We start from the raw sequence: 17,907 nt of genomic DNA on the forward strand, positions 1-17,907 counted from the left end.
TCTTGGACATATTATTTTTTCTAAAATGTAAATTTTAGGCCCCGTTTGGTTTTTAAACTCATTTGAGTTCCATTCAGTTCAGTCTAATTTTAAATTAAGTCTAACATCTAAATATCTAATTCTTAAATTATTAAACTCATCTCAACGTAAAACTCACAATTTTTTTCAATATAATACTTATTTACATGTGAGATTCATAAATTTTTTCAACTTTCCATAAATACTTATTTACACGTGAAATTAATAGCTCATATTTTTTTAGACTTCAAAGTATATATTGACAAAAAGCTCTGACCAAGAACATGGTATTGTCAAAAGCTATACTGATTAAACTATGAATCTAATAATATAGCTATTACTGTAATTGAATAACCAAAAGTATTGCCAATCAAAATGAATGATTATATCACTAAACGACAATGATGAACCTGCAGTTAGAAACCAAACCCCATCCAAGTTGAACCTCCTTGATATTAATTTCACCCATCATTTACAAACACGAGGGGAGAAAAAGAAAAAGACAGGAAAAAAGAATGAGGTCTAATAAAGCTGAAATGATGTTAGCTTTGGAGTTTTGGAAGCCATGTGACTTAAGGTACACCCCATAGAATGATTAGTTTAAAAGTAACACACCTACTAAGTGATGTTTGTTTAATAGGAAATAACATTCAGTTTGCTTTGTACATAATTACTAACTCAGGGGAATGATTTTGTCTCCACCCTGTAGCTTTCTCATACATTGCTTCTCCTTTCCACTTCATACCCACATAAAAAGAAAGAACTGTATTTATGTTTGCCACGAAAAGACAATCTTTAGACTCGAGGTGGTGCTCAGGTTGGAGTTAGAATTTTCACAGTTTCTTAGAACCAAAGAATCAATGGGAGTTTAAACAGATATTTTGAAAGAAGTTAATGATTTGGAGAACAGAGGAGCCCCCCCACCTTCGAATATCATAAGTTGTGATGGGCAACTTAACAACATATGCCAGTCTTCATCTTTCTAATCTTCAAGCTGCCCCCCATCAAGATGGCAAAAATTCCGCTTACATCAGTAGTTTGATTGGTTAGAGATTGATTCAGATGCAGTCGGCAATGGTACTAATACTCTGACTCTGATCATTACACATCTGGTCGAGGCGTAGAACACAGAAGGAAATTAACCACCAGTTGTGTAGACTTACTTGAAGACAAAATTATTAGAACGAAAAGATGCTTTATACACTAAACTGTTTGCCTTCAGAGATAAATATAAAATTTTAAAAAAATTTCTAAGTTTTGTACGGTTAAACATTCTTGAAAAACAAACACTCATTTTTTACCTTTTTTTTTTTTTTTTTCTTTTTTTAATCTCAATTCATCTCTCATTATTTTATCATTGTTCATTAATTGTACTATGTAACTATAAACAAAAAGTTGCATCGGACCCTCTCCTTTCTCTCTCTCGTGTTACCCTTCGACAGCAAAACCTATTGATACGTAATGCGAATTGATGTTATTTGATGTCTGCTTATCTCGTTCGGGTCGTCTCTCATTGATTGAATTGACGTCTGTACCCTTAACTATTCAAATACCGTTCGTGTCGTTCGTGAGAGATGATATTTTTTCTTCACATCTTTTTCAAATACAGTTTCATAAAATATTACTAAAAAAAACACAATAATTGGTGGATCCTAATTTTTATTCTTTATCAAATACTACAGAAAAAAATCAAATTTTTTTATCGCATCTCTATAAATAAACACACATTTTAACAAAATTATTTCATTTCATCTCAATTCACATATCTCAATATTATATACACATATTTCAAAAAATATTATTTCATCTCATCTAAAAAAAAAAAAAAAACAATCAAGATTAAAGGAGCTTCCCACCATGGCTTATAAGAAAAGTTACAGAAAATATATTCACTTCACAATCACAACATTGAACGCCTGCACAAATGCTGAAGTTGAGCAGCACCAACTTACTGCAAAAAAAAGCTAAAAGGCTGCGGTCTTCTGGCTTTGCTTTTTAAGAAGTTGTTAATACGTCGTTACGTTTGCTGCCGTAACCAAAGAGCTCAGGTCACCTAATTTTCATTAGGTTTCAAAACGACAGCGGACGGCCCCAAGTGAAATTCAAAAAAGTCAACGGAGCAATTTTGTAGTCAAGTGTGTTAAGAGTACATGTTACATCATTTAATCCTTAAGTTACAACAACATTACTTCTCTCTGCAGTAGTAGAAGCTCCTACAGTCATATCTCCATCACTTTGCTTGCGGATTAAACATTGGATCCCCTCCCTTTACACCCTTTCTTCCTTTTCTTTGCTTGGAACAGTCCACAACTTCTACTTACGATTGCACTTACACGTTACTATTCAATCACGACTTTAACTTAGCAGAAAAAAGTGGGGTTTTTTTTTTTTTTTTTAAAAGGAATATTAGTAAACTCATCATCATTCAAAATCATAACGAGGCTTCGCTCCGTTGGTATGGTACAAGAAAATATCTATATTTTGACTTTTTTTTTTTTTAGGTATAGGTGCAGTTTGGATAATGAAATAAGATGAGATGATTTTAGATAAAAATTAAAAATTGAATAAAATATTGTTAGAATATTATTTTTAATATTATTATTATTTTGATATATGAAAAAATTGAATTGTATATTATATTTTATGTTAAGATTTAAAAAAATTATAATGATAAGATGAAACAATTTTACTATTCAAATAGGGTCTAATTTTTTTTTATTTTACAGCTAAGAAGATATTTTATTGATATAAAGATAGAGACATAGTCCAAGTACACAGAAAGTATACATGCAATTACACCTATTTAAGAACTAAAAATTATAAATATCTAGTTTGGATAGTGAAAATGTTTCATCTTATCTCATCACATCATTACAACTTTTTCAAATTCTCACATAAAATATAATAAATAATTTAACTTTTTTAAATCTTAAAATAATAATAATATTTTATTTAACATCTCATCTCATCATCCAAACCGACCTGAACATGTGTTGGAATAAATAATATATTCACAGTTCACACTCTTATCTCGTGAGCAACATACTCCTGTTGTGAACAATTTCAAGTAAGCAAATAAAAGAGTATGCAGAACAAATATATGTCATGAAAGCTGGTGGGTACGTTCCTATGTCCTACTAAATTTATACGGTATAAGTAGGCACAAAAGTACGAGTAGAAAAGGCCCCACTCCCGACAACGAAATCAAATCTCTAAAAAGGCTACGTTTGGTTTTGAAATGAGTTAAATTCAATCGTAAATAGTAATATTTTATAACAATGAATTTAACTTTTTAAATTAAAATGCATAAATTAAGTTGAAATAAATTTAATTAAAACATTAAAAAAGTAATAAATCTTATTAATGATTAATTTAAAATAAATTGAGAAGAGATGAATTTGATTCAACAACTAACACATCCTTAAAAGTTTAAAACCTCCTCTTGAGGTCTGTTTCAGTTACTAGTAGAGTTGCAGCCTTACAAACACGTACCCATTTTTTTCTCCTTTTGGTCCTCAAGAGATTTAGATAGATGGTGTGAATTCAAGGGCTTAAAAAAGGCTTATTTTCTATCCGTTGGTCCAATGAATCTCTTTCTTATGGGACTAATGAATATGAAATATAGAAGCATACATTATTCAAAAGCCGTACCCACATGTCCACACATCACTTCTCCAAGAGAAATGATAAATGCACTGGAGTGTGCAAACATAGAATAATCACTTTTTTAATACAGGACCTACATAAAATAAAAATTAATTTTTTAATAATAAACTCTTACTCTGTTTTACACACTCCACGACTACACAACACTTACACACTCCACCTATATGTAGCACTACTTCAACACATTATTTCTAGAGCAAGGCAGAGGCACCACAAAGAATTTGGCAACGAGACAACTACAACGTCTGAAATAGTGATCATGTTAACACAAATGATTGTCATTATTGATCCAAAATATTTGTTAAAAACTTGAAGTTGAATTCAAGTTAATGAATTGTCTTGACCTCCTATATAAAGGTTGGCCTAAGAGACCAAGACAATCTAAAATACAACTATAACAAGTTTATATTCTTTTTGAATGTATAAATTTTAATTTATAATTTAATTTATATTATAATTTTGGTAAAAAAAAAAAATTAGATCCAAAAAAAATTTATAGACCCAATGGGTCATCGGGTTGAGCAGGAGGCGGGACGGGATGCGGTTTCAACCCAGCCCCTAGTACCAAGGTGGAGTTGAAAACCGTCCCCTGCATGGTGCAGGGCAAAGTGCGGGGATGGGTCCACCCCGCTCTGCACCATGCAGGTATCCCTAACGAATGCTAGAAACGAGGAAAATATTAATGGGAAGATGTACATTGATGCTGGGTCATGTCTTTAAAAAAGACCCGGGTACAACCCAATACCCGGATCGGGTAGGTCTGAAATTTGGCAACCAGGGTTCTGGCTCGAGTTTGATATGGTCCGAAACCCGGAATAGGAATCCAGTTTTCCGGGTTCCGGACCAGGTCCAAAAAAAAAAAAAAAAAAACCAGCCTGATAAACAATCTTAATTATACTCATGAGAAAAGAAACAGATAATAATTAAAAAAAATAACGACAGCAAACAGAAGATAATAAATTATAATTGAACTTCAAATATTTAAGGCAAAAATATTCCAATTCCTGCATCCAAATCAAGTTCCATATTAGATAAACTAAACAGAAAATCAAATTTTCTTAGAACGAACAGATCAGAACGTGGTTCGGCCAAAGCATCTGTTCTTGTGGGACAGACAATTGAAAAAACCCTTCAGCGGTACTGCAAGGCAAAAAAGCATATGGTTTACCTCAATTGAGAGATCGGATTAGAAAACAATCAGAACCTAATATTCTGTAAAGTATACTCGACCAGCTGAAAAAGAGATCATTACCTTAATGAAGCCAATTTCCTTGGCGTTGCTACGGAAGCACTGTCTGCAACACATGAGCCCATACTTCCGGATCAACCCATGGGGATTCCCGCACACACGACTACCAAACAAAGGGGAAAAAGGAAACACCACAATGTCAATATCAAAATCGAAATGGGTATTGGTAAACATGAAATCAGCTAATCCAAAATCACGTATAAAATCAATACTAGAAAGTGTCATATGAACTTCAAAAACTCAATCCAAAACCACCCTGCCTGAAATGTTTTTTAAATCATTGCACTTCAACAAGCACAAGTAACGAAGCAACTCAACACACCACGGCTAATATCGAGAAAAAGGCCATATTATCACTACGACTATCAGATCATTCCGCAGGGCATTTCCCCTCAACTTAAGCATGTGTTATTCTTTCACCAAGTTTTTTTAACACCACTAATTTGTTCCAATGATTACTATCCAGTAATTCCTAATTAGACAGCTTCCGCATGCACTACTAAATTGCTCACAAGAAACCATCGTCAATTACCCAGTTATTTTCCACTGGAATTATCCTCCTGACTAGACGCTAGAATGCATCGTTATTCTTCCAGAGAAAAGGATCATTGTTTTCAAGCATAATTAACAAAATAATGACTTTTTCGCGCAAATATCCAAAAAATTCAACGCCGCTAAAATAAATCTGAGTTGAAAAAAATTCAATCATCGTAGCAATAAACACAGATGGCAAACAGAGTCAACAAATCGACAACCAAAGAAGGCTAAATAGAGAATACAAAACATTAGTGACTCTCCGTAATAAGGAAAAGCCACGGAAGGAATGCAATAAATTAGTTTTTTTATCCCCTTTCGTTTGATAAAATTCTCTCGGGGACCAAACAGGTTGAAAGAGGAAATGCATATTCGTACCAGGCGCGGGAGCCAGGGCCGTAGTTCTTGGGGTGAGAATTCCATACGTTGGAGTGTCCCATGATTTCTTTGGCGTCTCAGTGAAAGTGGGATCTGCAAAGAGCTGCTCAACTGCAAGTCTGCAAGCAAGAGGCGTTGATAAAACCCTAGAAAACGCAGCAGAATACAAGGTCAAGGTAATCAAGGGAAAATTAGTATTTATATAAGGGTTAAGAGTCGAGTCGGCGAGTCCAAACCCTACTCAGCACGGACTTTATACGATTATGGGCATAGTTAGAAAAACCCAAATCAAGCCCAGGTAGCCAGCCCACATAGTTGTTTCGCTTAATGTATTAAACAGAACAGAACGACGTCGTCTATACACAAAAGATTCTGCAGTCTCTCTCTCTCTGAGACAGTCGGTCCCCTCTTTCCAGTTTCCAGTTTCCAGTTTCGATGGCGAGTCAAGCTGCGTCTTCATCATCCTCCTCTGGTCCACAGGTACATCAAACTGAGGGTTCTTCTTCTTATTCTTTTCAAAATCTCTTTTTTTTTTTTCCCTAGAGTGTTGGTTTTTAGTTTAGGTTCTGATAAAATTTTCTGAATGATCGACTCAGGAACACCGACTTGAAGGTCATGCAGAAGAGGAAGAAGACTTATTAACACTGTACGGAGCAGATTCGGGGTGGGTTGAGGCTCGGACTCATTGCGATCATTTGGATGCCCTATCTTCCGATCTCGCTCACATTCCGACCCCCGATACTCCTTGCTACAGGTTTCTTCTCAGATCTATACTCCCTACAAATATCAGCAAAGTTTTCGACTTTTTTTGTTAGAGGTATCTGTTCTATGCTGGTGATAGGTTTGTTATTTACCTTAAATAGAGCCTACCCGTTGATCTGTAATGATCTGTATATTGCATATTGCATATTGCATTCTATCGTATATTGCATTCTATAGTGATCTGTGGAAATCGTTGCCATCAAATAGGTGTCAACACCCGAGTGAGAACTGGTTATGTTTATGCTGTAAGGAAGTGCTCTGCAGCCGTTTCGTGAACAAGCACATGCTCCAGCATTACCAGCAGACAAATCATTGTCTGGCACTCAGCTACAGGTGATAATCATTACCAATTTGGTTTTCTTGTTTAATTTTATCGACAATCTATTACAACGCTGTCTTGCTCATGCGCTGTTTTCTTTCTGAAACAGTGATCTGTCCATTTGGTGTTTCTCTTGTGACGCATATTTGGATGCTCAGATGATTCAGCAACTGCGGCCTGTTCATGAGATAGCATACATACTGAAATTTGGCGAGGCTCCGCCGTTTCGGACGGTTTAATGGTTGAACTTGAGTCATTATCCATCAGAGGCTTGAAGGTTCAACATCAGGCAGCGGCAAGTTTCTCGTTGTGGCCTTGTAGGCTTTGAGGTTTCCTTTTGTGCACAGGACGGGATGGTGTTTGAAGTTTGAACTGACTATATATAATCAGGTATTATATAAAGCTTGGAATGTTCATCTTTCGAGTCTCTGTTTCTTGTGTACCACTACCATTCTTGGGTGCTATAAACTTGCAATTCCTACTGTGTACCACAAAAATGGCATTCCATGCAATTCACTAGGCCAAGGCAGCATAAATACTGCATAGCCTTGTGGTAGAGATGGGTTCTCCTTTGAGAATACCAAACACAAATGTGTCTTTGGACGGATCGATCAATGGAAATCGAAGTCCCAAATTTGCGGTAGCTCAAACTATATTCAAAATTGTCCAAGAGTGAAAAGCAATAACTTTCTTCTTTAAAGAAAAAGTTAGTTTTAAGAAAACAAAAGAAATTAATAGAAGGAAATGGAATTCCATACAATCCGCGTGTAAAGAATCAATCATATTTTTTCCGAGCTATTTCTGCAAACTTGGAATTCAAAACATAGTAAATAAATAAAGAAGAAAACACCATATCATAAATATATCAATGAAATAAATTCGATGTTGCAAGAAAACCGATTATAACAAATGGAGCCTTCAAGCTAAATGCTGAGAATGCAAATTCAGTAGGAATCCAAGGCATTCTATATTCGGTTAAGGGCAGGGAATTCACATCTCCACCAAGGAAATAATGCAACAAGTACCTCTCCTGTCAAAGACTTTGTATGCGAGTCAGTGCCACCAAAAGAATTTCCAAAAAGGCCAAGCTTCAGTTTCTCCTCAGTATGATACAGAACTAGGGTTTTCAACATTCTAAAGTAACATTATAACTTACCATCCTGTTCCGTTCCCTTTCATTTGTCTTCACAATATCCTGCTGAGAGACTTGATAAGTGATTTCAAATTGTGTCTTGTAGCATCATCGCCCATGAGTTTCAGAATATCAGAGCTTTTTTTCTGCAATGGTGGGAAGACATAAAGAGGAAACAAATAGAGAGAAAAAATTATCAAAATGGCCACTAATGCCTTGTAATCAGAGAAGATTCAAGGCAGCTTGCTAATCAGGATCTCACCTCAATGTTCTTCAAGGCAAAAACCAGTGTGTGAATTGATTTTTGAATCAGTTCAGTGTTTTCAGGGGTCATGATGGATGAATGCACCCTTCTGCACGATAAATAAAGAAACATGTATATGAAAGAATATTTAGAAGTTAGTTGGAATCTACTAAAACTTTAACCATGCCATGTAACACCTCTTGATGAATATTTACATGCACACAAGAAAAATAAAATTTTGGATAATTCACCTCAATTCCTCAGAGGCTTCCGCAAGGCTTCTGGTCAATTTCTCAACTTCCTGCGGCAGACCACTATCAGTAACTTCAGCCAGCAGAGGTTGAACTTCTTCAGCTAGGGATTTCAACTGAAACATCACCGCAACAAAGCTAAATGTGGTGCATAACAATTAAATGCTGATTATAAATGTTCATTTCACAGTCAAATAGAACATGCTCATACATGCACACGACTCAGACACACAAATGCCAATTGAATGTTAGCCAGCCCCAGCATGGTGGCTTTGCTAAATATTATTGCAATAGCCATCTTGCAACAAAACCAATAAGGATAGCACATACTACCTTGGTAAGCAATGGCTTTGCCTCTTCAAGAAGAGAGATAGCTTGTTCAGCCAGTGAATAGCTATTGGCAATACCAATGTTCTCCATTCCATGTCCCAGATGAGTGAATATCCCTACCAGTGCATCCAAACTTATCCCTTGATCGCCCTTTATCCTTTGGTAATTGCATATAATTAGACCTTCTTCAACACATTTTGGGTCAAGAGGTCCTACTGAAGGTGTTGGTATCGGATCTTGAGGTGTAATGTCAATTATAGTTTCCATGAGAAGACCTGACCGGTTCACCTCAATAATGGAATTTTTAGGTATGATTATTTTTTCATCTTCAACCTACAAAGAGAAGGTGACACGTTAAAGTTGATACATAACAATATCTTGATCACATTGCAGAATTTTGTTAGTGAGATGAAAACATGGACAGAATTTAGGATCCACGACAAGATTATGGCATCAAACTCACCTCAACAACTGCCTCGATACTTTTCAACGACAGATTGATGCGGATAACATTGCCAACAGTCACCCCTCTAATCCTCACTGGTGTTCCCTTGCGCATACCACTAGCCTGAGCAAACTCCAAAACAGCCAAGTACTTCCTGAATTTAGACCCGATTTGGAACCCTCTCACCCAAGACAAACTGAGAGCTAAAAGAACTGTACCCGACACTAGAAACAGCCCAACCCCGCCTTCCCAAATGCTCCTCCGTCCAAACCCAAAATCACTCAATGGCCGCAATGTTTGCCTCAAAATAATTCGAGGAACATCCAAAACCATGGCAAATGGGTTCTTTGTTTCTGCATCAGAGGGCAGTTGGCTATGTCCTGTATCAGTGGATGCAGCTCTTATCTGGGCAAGTTTCCTTCGTGATCTCAATGGAAAATGAGGCAAGCTTGGGAAAGTAACAAGTGATGGGGATAATACTATGGGGCATGTTGAAACTCGGGGCATAGGATTTCCAACCATCTTTTACTCACCAGTCGACACCAAATGTGAAATCTTTGCACCAATAGATTTATCAAAGACGGCAAGAGCTTCAACGTTTAGAAAGGTCACTGATGGGCTATGAAAAACAACAGATGAACAGAACAGGGGGTTTTATGAGTATACAGACTACAGCTGCTAAAACTTCATTCCCAATGGTCCACGATGATGGGTTTTAAACTCCCTTTAGTTACTATCAAAACTGAAACGTGTTCTTTTATCTTATGCATGATTTAGTCATATGAAATGTGTTCATCAATAACCAATAAATGAAATAACTTCCTTTCAATTCGATTGTCTTAAAAAAAAAAATGAAAAGGAACGATATATGAAGGGCTCACCTCAATTGAACGTTATCACTTGTATTTTAACAGAGTTGACGAGGATCAAGTTCATTTTACTTTCCGTTCTTTTCCTTCTCCACATTTTCTCTAACCAAACAGAACATAGTGAAATCGAAAAATGCATACCAAACATATAGTACCCCTCCAATGAAAAGCCAAAAAACTAGATATCTGATACTTACCTTCAGTAGCACTCTAGGAATCTGAGAACCGTCTGCCGTGACGTATGGTTTTCATGGCGATTGTTAGAATATTAGTTTTATTTTAAGATTTAAAAAAAATTAAATTATTTATTATATTTTATATAAAAGATTAAAAAATTTGTAATAATTAAATGCGATAAGATGAAAAGACTCTCAATCTAAACATCCCAGTGAAGCGCGACGCGGTTTCGACTGAACGAGAATATTAAACTAGTTGTAGTTGTACCCCTTCGTCTAGTTGGTCGTATTGGTAGCTTGAGAGGGCATATTCGTGACTTCATTATGTTTGTGAGGCACGTGATCCGCATCTGCCAGCCTAATAGTTCTTGTTTGGGCTTGAGCCCATCTGTAGTAGGTTATAAGTTCAATTCCGAGTGTCTCCAGATTTTGCAACCAAATCCGATCCATCAGAATTCAGAAGTCCGAAATTCGAATCACACCGTCCCTACGAAGAACATTGCAATGGAAATTAAAAGGCCCATTTTGTTCTTTTATGAAGCATCCATCATTAGTTTTTCAAATTTCCATCACCTTGTATTTTCATTAATGCAAAGTTTTTAGATTAATGAAGGTTCTATTAGGATTATGATAGTCTCAAATATATTTGTGGAACTCATCAGTTGGGAACTTTACATGCAAATTCAGAAATAGAAAAAGAAAAAGAAAAAGAAAAGAGATCATTATTGAATTACTGGTTTTTTAATCAGTTCAATGCATTTTATCCTGATTTTACGACTTCGTTGATTTGATCAATAGTTGTAGACATTAAAGGCTAAAGCCGCGACATAGGAAAGACGAGACTGCATATTTGCCTATTTAAAAGGAATTTTTGCTGAGATATGGGAAATCTACTTTGCCAAAAAAAAAAAAAAAGATGGGAAACCTAGCTTTTCTGATTTCCTTCTCTCAGTTTTTTCGAAGAAAAACAATGTTTTTGTTTCAATTTCTGGTTTGGTTTTTTTTTTTTTAATTTTTTTTTTACTTTGGTTTGGATTTCCATTTTGGTTTTGATTGTTGTGCAGGCAAATGGTGTAAAAATCCACTCTGGTGGTTCATTCACCCGTTGGCAAAGGCGGTAGTAACAGAGAAGGAATGAGACTGAACCCAAGCCCCCCCCGCCCAGACCTTCTTACGCTGCATTGAACTAATTTTTTTTTAATGGCACTGGTGTCCAGGAACAGCATCCCAACTAATCCTAGGTGTGCATAGACGCTCGACAAGGACTTTTCAGCAAGTGCACCTCAAGTAATTCGAAGAAAAAATCTCAGTCTAATGGCCCCTAAGAATTGTTTGCACCCAAGAGGATTCGAACCTTAGACTTAAAAGGAGCATACTACCAAGACCAAAACCTTTACCACTTGAGCCCGCCCCTAAGAATTTTGCAGAAAAGTCAATTTGAGATAGTCATGTGGATAAACTTTCCTCATTTTACAAATACAAAAGTGAATTGATAAATCACCTAAGATGCATGTTACTTGTCAAGAGATTACGCAAATTGAAGGAAAACTTGTCATAACTCAAAAGAAAGGGTAAAAAAACAATAACAAAATGTAGAACTAAAGAAAAAGTAGCACAATAGAGCATAATGATGTGTGTGGACCTGAGGGAGTGCTTACAGCTCCCCGCTTAGACCTCTCTAATCCGAGTCTCAGTGAATAGGGTGCTATTAGGTAGGGAAGGCACCTCCAGTTGCCCCCTCCTACCCTTTTTAATTAAAGAAAAATTATATTCATGCGTGTGTATATGTGTGTGTGTGTGTGTGTGTGTTTGGCACGCTAACATAGCAAAATGATGGTAAACAAAAGGTAGCACCCAAATATATGGATTTGCTTCCCTGAAAGCTGTATCGGTTCACAACACAATAGTTACATGTCGATTGAATCTCTCTTTTTTCCCCCTAGCCAAGGTGGACTATATCACCGACAATAACAAAAACGATTACCACTGGTAAACTTCCATTTGAAAAAAGATTTGCATTCTAATCATCCAATACCTACAACTTTCTATATGTTCCTTCCCCAAATTCTGTTGTATCTCCTAGTAGATCACATGCCCGCTGCTCACACTCCAGCTTGCCCCACCTTGCATCAACTCGCTCACACTGGAATGCCAGTTTGCCGAGGCTGTGAGCCAATCACTCTCATATTAGCATTAACATGACTTGGAAGAAAATCTTTCATAAAAATAAGAAAAAAAAAAAGGGAAGAAAATCGATGTGGTTCAATTTTCTGGTTTTCAAAGGCTTAGGTACTAAGGTCAGACAACATCTAGAATTTCAGATGACCAGAGCAGGTGAACTGGTCAAATGGTCAGCAAGTTCCACAGCGATCTTTCAGATATTAGTTGGGTCATCCAATTTAAGCAGCATACCAGTTTGTAGACAGATACACACATACATAGGTGCACACACTCGGGGCATCCTAGTGACTCTTTCATGTATTTTGATGGCTTTCAACCTTTTGGGATGAACTCATTCAAATGAGACATGCAATTCCAAGAATAAACAAATTTGCCCTAGATTTTACACTGCCACCAATCAATGTTCTATATGGAGTAAAATGAGCATCAGAGAAAGACTCGGCTGTATTTGACAAACAATTAAAAGTTACCTTCTGTTAACAACATTATGTGCATGACATAGCCATTGAGAGAACTCAGAATGAGATCCAGCCTGTACAGGATTTGCTCTGTCAAACATGTAACAAAGATTTACCCACAAGTTAGGAATTATACAAAATTTTCATCGCCATATTGGAGGATGTTTGGTGTTTGTGTTACTGATTATATGAACATAGCCATTCCCTTTGAGGGGAACGTTTGTGTTTGTGTGTCTCACTGTGTAGCATTTAAAAAAAACAAAGGATACCAAATATAAGACAACATCTCTTCATAAAATTCAAACTGTAATGCTATAATTGCCAAGGATTGACTCCTTCCAGGCATTATGAAATTTGTTTTCCTATTTGAGCAGCATGTAGGGCATGAAGAAAAAAATATTGTACCTCAAAATTTCTTTAAAGTGATCTGCGCATTCCTTGCAAGGGTACATTCGAGATAATATTGCCATCTGCATGACGAATGTAATCATGTTAGTAGCTCATAATGGTCAGTGATTACAGCTGCTAGTTTGGTAACATCCAGCTGTTTTCATTCCATGTTGTGTATAAAGGTTTCAAGTACTACTCCATCAATCATACTGATTAATGTACTCCTCGTATTTGCATCTCCTGATGGTTGGTCATATACACAAACATGCGATACAATAATTTAAGTAGAAGAAACGGAGAACCACTGGCATGATTGTAATAGCTTCTTGAAGAATAAATTTTAATAAATAAATTAAAAGAGCATAGATTTGTTATAAGTACGAACTCAGAGTAACATACCAATTCTTTAACATCCTTCTTCTGTTGTCTTGTCGGATTGTCTGGATACTGAGAAGATTAAAGGGTCTTTAATAACGCAGCATACTTTCAATGACAAAGAGCTACTTACTTTAATGACAGAAAGATGATAAAAGGTTTCTTTTAATGGACCTCTCATCAATATAGAAAAAAATGCAGAAACCATTGCCCAGAATGAACACAGGATTGCATTGAGGAATGCTTTTAGAAGCCTATTGGGATAATTTTTTTTTTTTTAAAAAAAAAGACTATAGAGAAAGAATCACTCTAAAACTGTTATCAATAGAGACACATGAAATGGCTAGACAACAACTGTGCTATATGAGCCATGCAATAATAAAAATAAAGGACATTTAAGAAACATAAGTAACGAAATTGAAAAACATGTATCATCTGATAATTCAGGAAGTACAAGCATATAACCATCTGGGAGGACGGGAGGGGAAGGGAAATGAAAAATCATCAAAGCAGGGGATATGAGAGCACCTGAGCAGCAAGGGTGTGAAGAAAAGTCCAAGTGGCCCTTCCAAGCTCTTCTTTAGTCACAGGTGCAGCAGAATTTCCCTGAAGATTTGTTATGATTGAATGAGTTTATAAAAATCCCAAGAAATGTGTAGTCATAACATAACATATGAATGAGAAACCCTCTCTTAGTAAGATTTTGGATAGAAATAGAACCTCACATAATAGTGGTGACTGAAACTCACAGTTAAAACCCTCAAATGCAAACCCCTCTTTTCTCACCATTTAACTATGCTCCGTTAGAACTTAGATTGCTGAAACAAAAAAAGCAGCTGACAAAAAAAATGCTCTTCTATGCGAATAAAATGTGACAATTCAACACTTGACACCAGACTGGCATTAGCACAGAAACCATTTATATGGCTTTATATAATTGAAACACAAAAGGAAATCCACAAGCAGCTGTTAAGTGGCCGCTGTCTCCAAACCAGAAAAGGAAAATGGGCAAAGAGATCATCAAGTAGCCGTTACGCACAATCTGCTAAATATAGAATATTATGTATATAACCACATAATCATCGGTATGGTAACTTTGTTTCCTTCCAAAACCTTTGCCACACAAAACCATCTGTTTTATTCCTTTCTTCCCACCCGCATGAAATAACATATAAATATTACAGCGAATTGTCCTGTCGGAACTTTTGTCAAACAGGTACTGAGCTTCAGGTCCATGACGTGTGGAGCAAATAACTAAGTAAGAAGCGAAAAATAGTTCCGAATACAATTTCAGAAACAAAGAGACTGAGTCGGCGTAGTGGATGAGGAAGTACAAACGGAGACCTTGTTGATAATGTCTTCGGGTTGGAGACGGGAAGCCACGTCGATGCTTGATGGGTTTACTTTGGATGAGGAAGAGAAAGACAAGAGGGGCTTTTTACTTGCGGGCGATGGGTTGTGAGGCTGACCTATCAGATTGGAGAAATGGGTTTGAATGGAGTTGGAGACTTTCTCAAAGGTTTGGATGAGAGCCTGCAATGGATTATCAGACATTCTCGAGGACAGAGAGCGGGAAAAAGAGCAGAAAATGGAAGGTTTGAAACTTTCGCATGATATTTATATTTAAGAAAATATAGATTACACGAAATAATCTTTCGAATTAACGTAATTTAACGTGATTCATTAAATTATAAAATTATTTTTATTATAAAATAAATTTAATAAAACATATCAATTTATAAATTATTTTTATCTAATTTATTTATAATGTAACAGTATCTTATATTTATAACCAGTGAATCACTGAAGAGGATGGCGTAAAAATAAAAGTAAAGAAGAGTTAACTTTTACGCCCACCAATTTCAAGATGCAGGCAACAGTTTTACTGTAACAAAAAAAAAATAACAGTTTTACAATACATATATATTTAAAAAAAATCGCATTTTAAAGTATAAATATATATCCTAAATTAAATTTTAATTAGAAAACGTAAAAAAATTCAGACTCAAGAGTCAAGATGCGGGTAATAAACTGAAGAAAGTGCACGTGTTTGGACTTGTGTTTGGTCCTTTTTTTTTCCTCCCACTCCCCCGGGGGCTTCGGTCTCTCCGTACTTACATTCCCAAGCATAAAAAATTATACAGAAAATATCGATCACCGCGGGAAAGATAGTATTTACCCATTGGAACAGGAAAAAAAACACAAAAACAGAAGAGAGAGACTGGATACAAGTCCACAGCCAATTCAACCTCGGTCTCGTCCCAATTCAGGTTCGAATCACTCTATCGTAGTTCGATTCTCTATTCGCTTTTTGGGTTTTTATTCTCTTCGAATTCCTAAATGGGTTTCTTTTAGTTCTGAAAATTGCTGCGTACATATGCCAAATTTGTTCGATTCACTTTGTTTCTCAGGTACTTGAATTTCGTTATAATTGATTGTTGGGGTAATTTTTTAATCAACGTTTAGTATGTAAATATAAGCTTAGTTCAATCCGCAAAATGTTTCGAATTGGGTTTTGTTCTTTTTTTCGTTAAGATTTTTTTTAAAAAAAATAGCTATATGTTTTAATCGTTTTCTGATGCTTTTTTTTTTTTTTTAAATACGCAGATGGAAACATGATTGGGGAATTAGGGTTTTAGGTTTGGAATTAAAGATCGTGTGTTTGTCATGGGGGTTTGCTGGAGAATTTAAGATTTTTATGAGAACTTTTGTTTTAGGACTGAGGAATTTGGATGTGAAGGATGTCGCCTGATCAAAGCTATACTCGAGTTGACACTTTAGAGCTCAAAGCACTTATTTCGAGAAAAATTGGGCGTGAGAGGGCTGAGAGATACTTTGATCAGCTTACAAGATTATTTAGTTTCAAGGTTAGCAAACGTCAGTTTGATAAGTTCTGCTTTCAGACTATTGGGAGGGAAAATGTCCCTCTTCACAACCTGCTTATACAAGCTATTATCAAGAATGCTTGCCTCGCCAAATTTCCACCTTCAAAGGGTGTTAGGAAAGTTGGAAGTACCCTTAGTGTTAAAATTCCAAACGGGTATCAGAGAAATGGTCTCCAATCAATTTATGGGGATGCCTTTCCCCCTTCCCCTCGCAAGAGCAGGTCTCCGGTTAATAGGGATCGCAAGTTTAGGGATCGCCCAAGTCCTCTGGGCCCACACGGGAAACCCCAAAGTGTTCCATACAATGAATTGGTTTGTAAGGTGCAAGAGCAGCAAAGTGCAACCGAATTGGTTTCTCTTGATAGCAGACCCCCAGCTGAAGTTGCATCTGTTGAAGATGGGGAAGAGGTTGAACAAGTGGCGGGAAGCCCGGGTGTTATTCAAAGTAGAAGCCCTGTGACTGCTCCATTTGGTATATTGATGAATTTGGCTGGAACTCGTAAATCTCTTTCTCGCGTATCTTTATCCAATGATTATCATCCAGGGTCCAGCCTGAGCAGTAGTGAGCTACCCGATACAAGATCTTTAAGAAGTCATTTGGAGCGGAAGTTGGAAATGGAGCATATGAGTGTCTCAGTGGACTGTGCTAACGTTTTGAATAGTGCATTGGATGTGTATTTAAAGAGATTGATTCAGCCATGCATGGATCTATCCAGGTCAAGAGGTAGTTGCATTTCCATGGCTGACTTTCGCGTTGCTATGGAATTGAATCCTCCAATACTTGGAGAAGATTGGGTAATACAGCTTGAGAAGATTTGCTTGCATGCTTCTGAAGAATGAACAGAGCTTTCGTAGTCTATGTATTAGAGATTCAGCTGTGGGTGGGAAGATAGACATGAGCTCATGTCCACACTTCGAAAATTTCAGTATTTTGAAATTGATTATAATCTGATATGATTTTGGTCTCACCTGTTATGGAATTCCACAAGCACTGCGAAAGGGAATAAGAAGATTTTTTGAAGTTTTGGATCGACTTGATTAGTTAACATTTAGATATAGGCATTGATGATTGTTGGGGAGAGGGAGTTGTTTATACAGTGAAATGTAGACTTCTAGACACAATTAAGAACCTCAGCGGTTGAAGAGTGTAACCCCATTTTCCAATAGATATCTCCTTTTGTTTCTCTTCTTCGATGTACTGAGTTAGGCATTTAATAAAGCATCATTTTGTTCAGAATGATCATT

General features: G+C 36.4%; 5 protein-coding genes across 5 annotated transcripts; 2 read left to right on the forward strand and 3 right to left on the reverse strand.

The window, feature by feature from the left end:
• Positions 1–4,621: 4,621 nt before the first annotated feature.
• Positions 4,622–6,066, reverse strand: LOC109014206 (40S ribosomal protein S29). Its single transcript, XM_018996568.2, has 3 exons — positions 5,846–6,066; positions 4,937–5,036; positions 4,622–4,824 (listed from the first exon to the last, which is right to left on the reverse strand). Exons 1-3 carry the CDS (start codon positions 5,905–5,907, stop codon positions 4,816–4,818), a joined length of 171 nt encoding a protein of 56 aa, XP_018852113.1. The 5' UTR covers positions 5,908–6,066; the 3' UTR covers positions 4,622–4,815.
• A 134-nt stretch (positions 6,067–6,200) lies between these two features.
• On the forward strand, positions 6,201–7,569 carry LOC109014204 (histone deacetylase 6). Its single transcript, XM_018996567.2, has 4 exons — positions 6,201–6,325; positions 6,442–6,599; positions 6,815–6,940; positions 7,036–7,569. The coding sequence occupies exons 1-4, from the start codon at positions 6,281–6,283 to the stop codon at positions 7,163–7,165; spliced, it is 459 nt and encodes a 152-aa protein (XP_018852112.1). The 5' UTR covers positions 6,201–6,280; the 3' UTR covers positions 7,166–7,569.
• Positions 7,570–7,763: 194 nt separating this feature from the next.
• LOC109014203 (protein TRIGALACTOSYLDIACYLGLYCEROL 2, chloroplastic-like) lies at positions 7,764–10,298 on the reverse strand. Its single transcript, XM_035686741.1, has 6 exons — positions 10,210–10,298; positions 9,347–9,947; positions 8,887–9,216; positions 8,554–8,669; positions 8,321–8,411; positions 7,764–8,204 (listed from the first exon to the last, which is right to left on the reverse strand). Exons 2-6 carry the CDS (start codon positions 9,848–9,850, stop codon positions 8,112–8,114), a joined length of 1,134 nt encoding a protein of 377 aa, XP_035542634.1. The 5' UTR covers positions 9,851–9,947; positions 10,210–10,298; the 3' UTR covers positions 7,764–8,111.
• A 1,912-nt stretch (positions 10,299–12,210) lies between these two features.
• On the reverse strand, positions 12,211–15,386 carry LOC109014215 (FAD-linked sulfhydryl oxidase ERV1). Its single transcript, XM_018996582.2, has 6 exons — positions 15,122–15,386; positions 14,306–14,383; positions 13,802–13,849; positions 13,418–13,482; positions 13,025–13,102; positions 12,211–12,538 (listed from the first exon to the last, which is right to left on the reverse strand). Exons 1-6 carry the CDS (start codon positions 15,329–15,331, stop codon positions 12,409–12,411), a joined length of 609 nt encoding a protein of 202 aa, XP_018852127.1. The 5' UTR covers positions 15,332–15,386; the 3' UTR covers positions 12,211–12,408.
• A 480-nt stretch (positions 15,387–15,866) lies between these two features.
• On the forward strand, positions 15,867–17,896 carry LOC109014202. Its single transcript, XM_018996564.2, has 2 exons — positions 15,867–16,047; positions 16,385–17,896. The coding sequence occupies exon 2, from the start codon at positions 16,519–16,521 to the stop codon at positions 17,500–17,502; it is 984 nt and encodes a 327-aa protein (XP_018852109.1). The 5' UTR covers positions 15,867–16,047; positions 16,385–16,518; the 3' UTR covers positions 17,503–17,896.
• The last annotated feature ends 11 nt before the right edge of the window (positions 17,897–17,907 follow it).

This window comes from Juglans regia, chromosome 16 (genome assembly GCF_001411555.2).
Source record: "Juglans regia cultivar Chandler chromosome 16, Walnut 2.0, whole genome shotgun sequence".
In the NCBI taxonomy this organism is placed as follows: domain Eukaryota; kingdom Viridiplantae; phylum Streptophyta; class Magnoliopsida; order Fagales; family Juglandaceae; genus Juglans; species Juglans regia.